At 35.2% G+C, this 13,391-nt stretch overlaps 1 protein-coding gene across 1 annotated transcript in view; it reads left to right on the top strand.

Annotated features, from left to right (window-relative positions):
- The window catches only part of LOC150075341 (doublecortin domain-containing protein 2-like), a 122,518-nt gene that overhangs the window by 94,408 nt on the left and 14,719 nt on the right, over nt 1-13,391 (top strand). Inside the window, exons 5-6 of the mRNA XM_090388454.1 lie at nt 7,899-8,054; nt 11,711-12,093. Coding sequence (XP_090244580.1) covers nt 7,899-8,054; nt 11,711-12,093 — 539 coding nt within the window. The remainder of the gene's footprint in view (nt 1-7,898; nt 8,055-11,710; nt 12,094-13,391) is intronic.

Below are 13,391 nucleotides of genomic sequence, written 5' to 3'. Positions count from 1 at the left end.
GGATTTTAATATATTTGGAAGTGCACTATCCAATCTCACTTCAACATCTTATTAATACATATTCTGTGGTGATCTTATAAAAAAAGGTTAGTAAAAGTGAGGAAACTTCTTCACACTTTCTTTCACCTCCATAAGTTGTAATATTCAGAAAATAAATGTAGTGGTAAGTTGTTCCAAGGACAAAAGTAGAGAGAATAAATGAGAAACAACAAAACTGAAGTTAGTGAATTTAGAGTTGAATCATTATTGGGTGCTGTCTAATTAACACATTCATTGTGATTAGCATTAGCATTATCAAGGGCACATGATGCAAGAAAGCAAGCTTATATAGCATCAGTAAAAAAAAAAAAAAAACCCTTATTTCATCCATCCCCTCACTCCAAATGTTTGTTAAGTTCTGCCTTGAATCTATTTAAGCTATCAACTTCTACAACGACAGATGGAAGTTTATTCCAGCAATCAACCACCCGCTGGCTAAAGGCAAATTTCTGCACATCTATCCTACAACCGTCTTTCCTCAATTTGAATTTATGCCCTATTAGGTGATTATTCTGAGCAAGAGGAAGAATCCCATCAGTATTGAGCATGCTCAAACCATTCAAGGCTTTATACACGTCAATCATTTCACCTCACAAGTGCCTAGTCTCCAGACACTGTAATTTGCAAAACTTAAGCCTTTATTCGTAAGAGCAACCCTTTGTTCTGTTCATTAATCTTGTTGCCCTTCTCTGTACTCATTCCAACAGCTCTACATCTTTCTTAAAATGAGGCCTCCAGACATGTATACAGTGCTCAGGGTGTAGCCTGACCATTGCCTTATACAAGGGGATAATCACCTCCTTATCCCTGCTAGAAAAATTCCTGTATATCATTGACAAGATACCATGAGCTACTCTTGTAGACCATCTGACACTGCTCAGAAAACTTCATATCTGCCTGCACAATTACCCCCAGGTCCTTTTCATTCTCTACCACTGTCAGTGTGGTACCACAGAGTTGAAACGTTACTCTGGGATTACTGCTTCCCATATGTAGTACTTTACATTTGTCAGTGTTAAACTTCATTTGCCACCTCTCAGCCCATCTTCTCAACTTTCCTGTTGCAGCAGTGTACTGTCATTAGTATCATTAACAACCCTGCCAAACTTCGTATCATCTGCAAACTTGTACATTAAGCCTGATATACCATCATCAATATCATTTATAAATACAGAAAACAACAATGGACCCAACACTGAACCCTGAGGGACTCCACTAATAACATTAGTCCATGAAGAAGAGCAGTGTCCATTTATTACCACTCTCTGTCTTCTCCCACTCAACCATCCCTTTATCCATAGCAGCAATTTGCCTCTAATGCCACACTGCTCCAATTTGTGCAGCAGTCTTCCATGTGCAACAGTGTATCAAAGGCCTTTCTAAGATCCAAATATATGATATCAAAGTTATTCTTTGCATCCAGTTCCTTTGTGACTACATCATAGTATCCAGTCAAATTAGTCAGACAAGACTTCCCGTTAACAAACCTATGCTGTGTCCGAGCTATAACTGAAGTCCTGTCTAGATGAACCTGCAGTGCTTCTTTAACGAGTGCCTCCATTAATTTCCCTGGAACAGAAGTTAAACTAACAGGTCTGTAATTACCTGTGTCTCCCTTCGATCCTCCTTTGTGGATTGGGGTCACATTTGCACAACTCCAGTCCATGGGTACCTCCCCTGAATCCAGGGAAGCTCTCATAATTATGGCTAAGGGTTTGCTTACTTCTTTTGCTGCTTCCTTTAATATAACTGGATAGATCCCATCCACCCTAGGTGCCTTTCTTGTGTTTATCTTCAACAGTTTCTCCTCCACTTTACTCTCAGTTATTACAAGATTATCTAGCTTATTGCCAGAGTTGAATACACCTCTGGCATTCCCCTCGCTGAATAACTCCTTGTGTGTGAATGTCGATGCAAAATATTCATTTAGTTTGTTAGCTACCTGAGCAGGATCATCAACAGTTGAACCATCGATATCAATTGGACCAATCTGATTCATCCCCTTCCTTCTAGAGTTTACATAAGTAAAGAACGCTTTGCTGTTTTTCTTTGCATCCTTTGCCAAAGATTTCTTGTAATCTGCCTTCGCCTGCCTAACCTCCTTTGTAACTTGGTTACAGACCAGCTTATATCTATCATAGGCTTCTGTGTCACATGTTAATTTATATGTATCCCATGCATTTTTCTTCTCTGTCACATGTCATTAGCATTAGCATTAACATTAGTTAATGTCTGATTAGTTCATCTGACATCCATTTAGGCCTAAATCTTGATCAATATTTCTTTGTTGGTATGAAAAGCCTAGTAGCTTCCAAGATTAATTCTTTGAATGCTTCTCGTTTTGAATTTGCTGTTTGTAACATCATCAGTTGGTCCCACTGTATAGAATTCAAATACTGTCTCAGACCATCATAGTCACCTTTACGAAAGCAAAAACCCTTCCCTTTACCCTTGATGGTAGTTACCTCTTTGAGTAAATCCCACTTCAGCACACTGCGATCACTGCCACCTAGTGGTTCCTTCATCTGAAGAATCACTACTGATAATCAGATCAAGAGTATTACTCCCTCTAGTTGCCTCCCAAACATGCTACTGTAGAAAACAATTATCTAATAAATCCACAAAAGCCTTGCTAGTGTGTGAATGACCAACTCACAAATTCCAGTCAATCTCTGGGAAATTAAAATCTCCCATTATAAGACACTCTGATTTACTGGCCCACTCTATTTCTCTGCACAACTGCTCATTATACTCATCAGATTCATTTGGCCTATAACACACACCTACTCTCATTTTTCCTTTCCTAGTGCTTATGTCACACCAAACAGACTCAACATTGCATTGTCCACCAACATCAATTGGATGCACTTCCCTGGATTTTGTGTTTCTTAACTAACAGCATAACCCCTCCTCCCTTTCTGTCCTGTCTATCCTTTCTGTACACATTGTGCTCCCCAAATTCCAGTTCTGCACTGCTTATGTCTGTGTGACACAATGTCTCCGATATCCCAACAATATCTGCCTTTGATGTCTTGAATAGCACTTGAAGCTCATAGAATTTATTAACTATACTCCTAGCATTGGTGTACATGCAACTGTTTCTACTCTTAGTTACCCTAACACAGCCCATGTATTTATTTGTTCCACTATGACTCCCAGCAGTCCTGGAAATCCCCATTACCTTGCTTTCCAGGCTGCTGCTCAATTGGGTTTCAATAGAAGTGATGTTTGTTTTGCAACCTGCCTTATAATTTTATTGAAAACTAATTCTAGCAGTATGATGCATATAAATGAAATTTGAAATGAAATTATTTTGATCGGCTGCTGAATTCTATGCTATTTTTGTGGCATGGATTGGTTGAAGGTTGGGAAGCAAGAAATATCTTATTGTACTTCCATTTATATACAGAAAAAGGTTTATGGAAAAAATTGCTGTATTTCTATTGGTCCGATTTTAATGATATTTAGGATGGCTGAAATTCTTTTTAAAAGACAAAAATATAAAATTTCATTGAAATCCATTATTTTGGAATCAATTTCTTTCATGTGAATGCACAGGCATGTAGAAATTAATAGGCACTTATATATATATACAAACCAAACTAAAATTGTAAACTTTACAGTTTTTTATATCTACTGGCTCTCTCAACAAATGTTTTCTCACTTCCCAATCTTCAGCCAATCTATGCTATTATAGTAATATTGGTTTTAATAGTTTTTTCCACTAGCATAAGCAGATAAAAAAAAAACAATATTCTTTTCTTTTACTTTTGCAATTTCTGTTGTTTGTGCAACTAACAACTTTTAGTTTGTGCAACTAAACTCTCTTCTAGTCTCCTGCACCTTTTTATTCATTTACTTTCATAATTTCTTATTTCCGTGCCAAGAAGTTTCCTTTAGCTTCCCAACTGTCAAACCATCTGTGCTATTAGAAAAGAAGCTAACATTAACCTGCTTGATTTACTTCCTTGCTTCCCAGCCCTCATCCATCATACTAACTTCATACAGTTTCATCAGCATTCCATTAATAAAATAGTGCAGTCTTCTTTTATTTTCTTTACTTCTGGCTTCTGTGTGGTACAGAATTGCCTTGAATTGAATTGATTGCCCCAATTACATTGAATTGTTGTACTCTGAATTACCTTTTGCTGAATTTGAAAACACTCATTTGTCATATACGCAAGTTGTCGTGCACCAAAGTGATGTGATCTCTATGTTTTTTAATAGACACATAGAGATCATTTCTATCTATAGCACAGCAAAAAAAAAAAAAAACTTCCTGCATTGCCTATCCATCCCCTCTAATAGTTTGTCTAGTTCTTATTTGAATTTATTCAGACTATCCATTTCCACAACAGATGGAAGTTTCTTCTAACAATCAACCACCTGCTGGCTGAAGGAAAAATTTTGCACATCTGTTCTGCACCCATCCTTCCTCAATTTGAATTTATGTCCCCTCATATGCATAGGCTGAGCAAGAGGAATTCTTCTGCTTGTTCAGACTATGCATGTGAGCTTGAGCACAAGCTTGCTCAAGGCAGAGCCTTAAACACCTTAATCAGATTATCTCGCAGGTGCCCTGTCTCCCAATGCTGCAGTTTGCAGAACTGAATCCTTTCTTGATAAGACTACCCTGTTGTTTCCTTCTCTGTACCCATTCCAACAGATCCACATCCTTCCATAAATGAGGCCTCCAGACTTGTATAATGGGATAATCACCTCTTTATCTCTGTTACACCACCCATGAGCTAGCCTGGAAACCTATTTGCGCTGCTGAGAGAATTCCATATCTGCCTGTACGGTTATTCCTCGGGTCTTTTTCATTTTCCATTAACCTGGGTATAATACTGCACAGTTGTTATGTTAATCTGGAGATTACTGCTCCCATATGAAATACCTTGCATTTGTCAATGCTAAACTCCAATTGCTATTTCTCAGCCCAACTGACTAATTTTTCTAGATTGCAGTAGCACCTTCATTACTGTCATTAACCACTCTGCCAACCTTTGTATTATCTGCAAACTTAGATATTAAGCTTGATATAACCTTATCAATATGATTAATGATTAATAAATACAGAAAACATCAATGATTAATAAATAAATATGATTAATAAATACAGAAAACATCAATGAGACCTGCACTGAACCCTGTGGGATTCCACTAATAACATTAGACCATGAAGAGCAGTGTCCATTGATAACCACTCTGTCTTCTCCCACTCAACCATCCCTTTATCCCTAGCAGTAACTTGCTCTTAAAGCACACTGCACCAACTTGTATAGTAGTCTATTATGTACAACAGTATCACAAACTTTCCTGAAATCCAAGTACTGTATATGATATCAGAATTATTGTTTGCATCCAGTTCCTTTGTTACTGCATTGTAATATCCAGTCAACTTGATCACACAAGATCTCCCCTTTACAAATTCATGCTGGGACTGGAGTATAACTTCATTCCTGTCTAGCTGGTCCTGCATTACTTCATTAACCTGTAGAACTGAATCCTTTCTACAGGATTCAGTTCTACAGGTTAATGTAGAACTGAATCTGTAGATTCAGTTCTACAAAGGGTGACATGAGTAATTACAGGACTGTAATTACTCATGTCACCCTTTGATTCCCCTTTGTGAATTGAGGATACATTTACACATTTCCAGTTCACAGGAATCTCCCCTGTATCCAAAGATGCTCTCATAATTATGGCCAAGGGTTTGCTTACCTCATTTGCTGTCTCCCTTAATATAATTGGATAGGTCCCATCCACCCCTGGTGCCTTTTTTTTGTTTAACTTCAACAATTTCTCTTCCACTTTCCTCTGTTATCAGAAAATAATTTAGCTCCCTGTTGAAGTTGTTAAACAGGTGAAACTGAACAAGCATTTTCATGTTTTCTTTCTGTCCACTACTGTGGACAGAAAGAAAATGCACAGATTTCTGCTGTACATCAATAAACAAAGCTGAAAAGCTGCATTCTTGTTTCTTCGGGTATTATTATCAATTGATTATTGTGTTATCACATAATCTGAGTCCCGAAGAGATCACAATAAGTGTCGTCCACTTTACAAAGTTTTTGATTAACGTACTTTATATCTGCAATTCTGATTTTTGAATTATCTGACTTATTATTTAATTTGATTTTTTTTTTCATTATTTATTTGTAAGAACGCTTCAGAAACAGATTCAAGATCATGATTAAAATAATCAATTACTTTGGTCATAGTGCCCTAGTTCATATGGTAGCTCATATTGCACTAGTACACTTTAACCAAAGTAGTCGATTATTTTAATTCTGATCGCGACTATAGTTTTGACCTGGTGCCTTTTTTTTGTTTTGTTTAACTTCAACGATTTCTCTTCCACTTTCTTCTGTTATCATAAAATAATTTAGCTCCCTGTTAAAGTTTGATAAACTTCCAGCATCCACTTCCCTAAAGAATTCCTCATGTGTGAATATAGATTCAAAATACCTATTCAGTAACCTGAGCAGGATCATCAACTGTTAAACTATTGATATCAATTGGACCAATGTAACTCATTCCCTTCCTTGAAGTGTTTGCTGTTTTTCTTTACATCCTTTGCCAAAGACTTGATTGCAGACTAGTTTATGTCTGCAATAGGGTCTGTATCACCTGGCATTTTATATGCATCCTATGTATTTTTTTTTCTGCTACAAATTTTTTTAATTCATCTGACATCCATTTATGTCTCTAAGCCTTCAACGGTATATCTTAGTTGGTATGAAAAGCTTAATAGTTTCTATGATTATTTCTCTGAGTGCTTCCCATTTAGAATTTGCTGTTCGTATCATCATCACATGGTGCCACTGTATAGAATTTTAAAACTGTCTGAAACCTCTGTAGTCACCTTTATGAAAGTAAAAGCCCTTCCCTTTAATCTTACATTAAGTAAGTACCACATCAGTACACTGTGATTGCTGCCACCTAATGATTTTTTTATCTGCAAATTCTTAATGCTGAAGAATCACTGCTGATAATCAGATCAAGAGTATTGCTCTTTCTTGTTGCCTCTCTAACTTGCTGCTGTAGAAAACACTCATCCAGTAACTCCACAAAATTCTTGCTAGTTTGGGAGTGACTCAACCCACAAGTTCCAGTAAATATCCAGAAAGTTAAAATCTGCCATTATAAGACATTCTGATTTACTGATCCTTTCAATTTCTCTGTATATTTGTTTGTTATACTCATTACAGTTTAGGCCTATAACACATTCCTCTCATTTTTATAACTAAGGCCATATTGCTTTTGGAATATGCGGTGGTCATTCCCTGACCTTTCCGCATCCACCGTATTTGGTGGTGACGGGCTCGAACCCCGATCTAATCAAGAAAGCGTGTGCTACTCACTGCTGCTCCTTCCCACCTGGCTATGTAGGCGCCTCTCATTTTTGTTTTCCCATTACTTATATCAGATCTAACTGACTCAACAGTATACCATTGGCCACCACATTGAACGGATGCACTGCCTTAAATTTAATATGTTTCTTAACTAAAAGCATAACCACTCTTCCCCCCCACCATGCTCTTTGGCCTTTCTGTATACATTATACTCCCCATATTTAAATTCTGCATCTGTTATGTCTGAGTGACACCACATCTCTGATATCCCTATAATATTTGCATTTGATGACTTAATCAGTACTTAATTTGATGACTTAATCAGTACTTAATTTGATGACTTAATCAGTACTTAATTTGATGACTTAGCCAGTACTTTTATCGTATATGCACACATTTTAAGAATTAAATTTACAGTAATTTGCAAAAGATTAATGCTGAAATTGTGTGTGCGTGCGTGTTACTTTAAATATATTTCTAAAGGGATTCTTATTATTTCAGATTATATACTCTTGATGGTAGACCCATAAGAGGCCCTGATGAAATAAGTAATGGTCAGCAGTTTGTTGCTGTTGGAAAATATGAAGTATTTAAGAAAGCAGTGTATGGTGACACTGTAAGGCAGGCTGTCAAATCCTCAGCAAGGTCATTACAGAGGTATTTGTTTTTATTGTTATATTTCTTTAATGTAACAAAAAGATTATAAGAGTATATAAACATTGGGATGAAGAAAGAGGTAGAAGAGAACCCTGTTACTATTATTACCACTGAGAAAGCTGAAGTGGTACCAGGAAAAATGATAAAAAGAGGTAGGGAGAAAGCTGATAACATAGAGTTCTGTGTGGGTCCACTATATTAGTACTTACACTAACTGAAACTGCATCTGAACCCAATCCATTTTGTACCTGCACCTGAACCAATACTGCATTGTTTGTATTTGGGGGGGGGGGGATTAAAAAATAATAATTAAATGATGGTAAGAAAATTGGTATTAAATTTTCTGCACATCTGTAAAAATGCAGTAGTTAGCATTAAATTCCAAACAGTCAACCAATAATAATAATATGTTTTTTTATTTTTTATATACATTAAAAAAAATTAAATTGGAAAAAAAAAGAAACATATTCATAATAAACAGATGGGAGGAATGTAGTTGACAAAGACTGGGTGAAACTGTATACTCTAAAATGTTACCTGCCATATCTACCTAGATGATATGGCAGGTAACATTTTTTAACAGGTAACAGGAAATTGATTAATTGAATAAAACTACAATGGCTGTTCACAATGGGAAGGGAGGTTGAATTTACCCGAATCCTCCAACCATCTTCTAGGTTTAATTTAAAATTCTGAATACTCCTTAATTTTTTTAAATTGTATACTCTTATTTTTTCTATATCTTTTGATTTGATCCATCATGGCCTAAGTTGCTCATGTGCCATAAAAATTTAAATCAAATCTTTATATCTATATTTATAAACTTATTACATCAAAGCAGTCTGCACATGAATATACATTTTGTAAAAATAATTTTAATAAAGAGTAAAAAATGAAAATGCAGATGATTTTGTATGTGTGATCATAATTGGCTTAAATTACACAGTAATTTTGAATTCTCATGTTGAATGCGATCCTAAAAAGTTAGTGCTTCTTTTAAACTACAATTTATAGGAAACTTTTAATGATGTTATTTCAGTTTTGTACTGAGAGATTTCATTTTTAGTCTCGGTTCAATTTCTTATTCTCAGCACTGGCTTTTATGGCCTCAGGTATTTGTGCTATATAATAACAAGAACATCATAAAAAGTTAGTGCTTTTTTTAAACTACAATTTATAGGAAACTTTTAATGATGTTATTTCAGTTTTGTACTGAGAGATTTCATTTTTAGTCTCGGTTCAATTTCTTATTCTCAGCACTGGCTTTTATGGCCTCAGGTATTTGTGCTATATAATAACAAGAACATCATAATAAGAGATAATTTAGAAATTGGAAAAGAACATCTGACATGGCCAAGTGGTCAGGAGTGTGAGTACAATAGCATGCGCTCTTTGAGTTTTTTTTTTTTTTTTTTGTTAGTTGTTGGCACATCAGCTTCTGTGACCATAATGCACCTCCCAAGGTTTTTGCACTACTCTGATCCAAGCCCGAGGCGGGATTCAAACCCGCGACCTTTGGGTTGCCAGGCAGGCACTTTACCCACCCGGCTAGCCCGGTCAGCGCTCTTTGGGTGGACTAGGGTTCAAGCCTGTGACTGCTAAATACGACTAATGTTTGTATTGATGATTTACTGTCAACTCCACTGACCTGGTGGTCATGCTGGAGTATAAACAAGAACTTTTTTTTTTATATCTACTTTTCATGTCTGGCAACATAATACTGAGAGAGATAGAGGGGGGAGAGGGGGGAGTTTAAAAATAATAGTTTTTACATGTAGAAAGCTAATTGTACTGTTAGGACACATGTACATAATTTATAAAGATATCAGTAGTAGAGTAGGCGCCTCCGTAGCCAGGTGGGCAGGAGCAGCAGTGCGTAGCACACACTTCTTGATTAGACCGGGGTTCAAGCCCATGCCCACCAAATATGGAGGATGCGGAAAGGTCAGGGAATGACCACCGCATATCCCCAGAGCAATATGGCCTTAGTTGCTAATGCTCCTAAAAACCAAATAACAACAAGTAGTTTATATTATTGTATATAAACTACTGTTGTATATTATTGTTTTATTGTATTCAATTTATACAATAAAACGGTGATGTGTTACTTAGAAAAAAACTAATAAAAGCAGTTACTTCATGAGTAAATATATTAATTTTTGGTATTATTGTATTAAATTATTTACATTCAAAAACTGTAACTGCACCCAACCCACAGACTGCAAAATATTGAAGACTCAACCCACCTTGTGGGTGACCCAAGGCTATCTGACCCAATACAGGACTCAAATGTAGAGAACAGATACCAAAAAGTGTGAAAAGAATTGTGAAGTCAAAAAGATGGAAAAAGAAATGGATTAGAAATTATCGCTAAAGATTAGGTAATGTTCTGTGAATCAGCTTCTGCCTGTATATTTGGTAATTTAGTATATTGATTACTTAGGGTCAAGAATAAATAAAAATAGTGACTGCTCAAATGATGTAAACAGATGACAGGCAATTGTTAAAACGTTGGTCGTTGATCTGATAAAATTATGGAGAGATCATGACCTGCACCTAAAGACGAAGCTGAGAATCATTGATTCGTTAATTTTTCAAGTTGCCACTTATGGATGTGAAGAATGGAATCTGAAAAGAGTTGACAGGAAGAAAATTGAGGAATTTGAAATGTGGTGTTACAGGAGAATACTGCATAATTCTTACTTGGATCGAAGAACAAATGAGTGGATATTGAATAAAATTGGCAGGCCTAAAATTCTTCTTCATAGCATCAACAAAAGAAAACTCAAGTTTTTTGGTCATATAGTAAGAAGGGAAAACTTTCTGTTGAAGAATATGATGGAAGGAAAAACAGAGGGGAAGAGGTGCAGAGGAAAATCTGCAACTAGGTGGAAGGATGGTATCAGTGAACTTCTGGGCATGACACTTTGTGATGCTGCTCGTATAGCACACGATCGATGCAGTTGGAGGAATTTGTTTGTGACCACAACAGCTCCTCAGGGAGGAAGATAATTTTAGCACAGGGATAATTAGATAATTTTCCCTGTGCAGGCAGCTGATCTGCATAGGGGATCATCTATGGATCAACCAGGGGCTCACATCTGGTGAGTATGGGCTTGGCACACCCAGGGTCCTGAGCTGGATATCATCATTCTTCTCTTTCTTGGTGATTCCCTTCTACTTCTCTCTCTTTCTCAGGATAACTCAGAATTTTTTTTTGGCTGGTGCAGCAAAAGGCTCAAGCTTCCTTGTACCATATGGCTAATGATAATAATAATAATTCATCACCTAATGTATTCACCATCCTTCCTGATATATATATTTTTTCCATTTCATTTTTTCCAGTGACGTTGTCAATTTGGACACTTGTAAAAATATCTATGTTATTTTTGCAGCCTTTATATTTAGTTGTTAAACATATAAGAAATAAATATTATTTCACACGACATTAAGGATTGTAGCCCTTTGCTCATTTTATACAAATAAATTTCCTGTCATATAAAGAAAAGTTGCATATAAATATATTTTTATCTTTTTGTAAAATTTTTAAAATTCTTATATTTTGTGTAATGTAATTTTTAAATTATATAAACATACGTTAGATTAATAAGTAAAAAATATTTTAAACTGCTTTGCATTTTTTATTTCTCTGTTAGGTTACAGAAGCATTCTCCTTCAAAGAACTCTAAAAGAGGAACAATTGCTACTAGTACTAAATCAATTCAAGAAGAAAAAGAAAACACTGAGAGACAAGAGGAACCAGATAAAGGTACACCTGTAAAGAATTACGAAAAGGATCTAGTTCCTGATGTTGCACAAGAACAGGATGAGAATAAGAGTAACTATGTTGAAGAGCATTTAGTTGTAACAAACCCAGAATTAAATGAAAAAACTGGAGACTCTAGTGTCAATGATAACTTCAGTAATTTATCTTTAAAGCCAACACTTTTAACAGAAACAAAAGAAGATGGCATATTTAGGATAAAAAAGTTAGAAAATCAAATAAAAACACCGGTAATGGAAGTTGATTTAGACAATGGTATGACCTTAATCATAATAATTACTATTTTAATTTAATTTTTGCAATTAATTGAAGCAATGATTTTCAAACTTTTTTTCGGTGGCAGCCTATGTATGAAGTGATACATCAGTCTTTATTTTATTTTTATTTATTTGAAAATTTTTAAATTGCCTTTAGAGTGTTTAAAATATACTTTAGGTATATTTTTTTTTTCATTTGGTTTTTGATTTTTTAAATGGTTTAAATGTCATTTCATATTGAAGTGAACCATACCATACCTTACATCCATAAATGACCCATAGGTTGAAATTCATTACTTTAAAGAATTTTTATTTCAACAAATCTAGATATATTTATTTATAATTATATATTGTTAGACTTGCTAAAGCCCATAATAAGTACAGCAATTTCTTGTTTAATGTTCATTTGTAGTATACATTTTTCTTATTATGCAATTTTTATATTAGTTTTTGCTAAACATAGAACATATGCATTACTGCATGATTTTAGCATTGTAAGTGCTTTGTCTTGGGAGTTTTTGTTCATCGATGCTTGATACATGATGGATACTATGGTGTAATGCATAACATATCCTCATCTCTCAATTAAAAAATCCTTGTTTATACTCTGGCACAACCACCAGGTCAGTGGAGTTTATAATAAATCATCAATACAAATGTTAATTGTATTTAGCAGTCACAGACTTGAACCCCTGTCTACTCGGAGAGTGCATGCTGCTGCACTCGTGCTCATGACCGCTCAGCTACATCATGCTGTTTCCTTTCTTCCACTAAAAGTGGAACAAATCAAAATATTTTATAATGAAAATTTTACCATATTTTATATATGCCATTCTTTGAAATTATCTATAATAGTGGAGGTATTCTTAAGCTCAGGTGCAGTTTGAGGACATTGGTAAAATGCAAGTATCTCTCCCATATATAAAGTGAATTTTAAAAGAGATCTGGCAGCTGTAATCTTGCATCTTCTGTGGCAGGAAATATGGATGTTGATTAAGGATGCAGTGCAGCAACACCTTTATGGTAATAACATTATGTGGATCATATCATATCATAGCACTGCATGGCATCCAACAGATATTTGCTTTTTTTTATTATTATTTTTTTTTTTTTTAATTTGTCAATACAATCATATCCATCCATGTATCTGCCCCATCAATTTTCTCTAAATGATGATGCAGTTTCTGTTTTTGCTTCCACATACTAGAATATCAAAGAAAAAACAGGTTAGCTGTTTGTTTGGTGTTTGACAGATGCCATATAAGCAAAGTTGTCTTTTTTTCTTTTTTTTTTTCT

The sequence above is a fragment of the Mastigoproctus giganteus genome, chromosome 14 (assembly GCF_048544385.1).
Source record: "Mastigoproctus giganteus isolate SK-2022 chromosome 14, ASM4854438v1, whole genome shotgun sequence".
NCBI classification, from domain to species: Eukaryota; Metazoa; Arthropoda; class Arachnida; order Uropygi; family Thelyphonidae; genus Mastigoproctus; species Mastigoproctus giganteus.
This window is presented reverse-complemented; position numbering and strand designations above follow the sequence as displayed.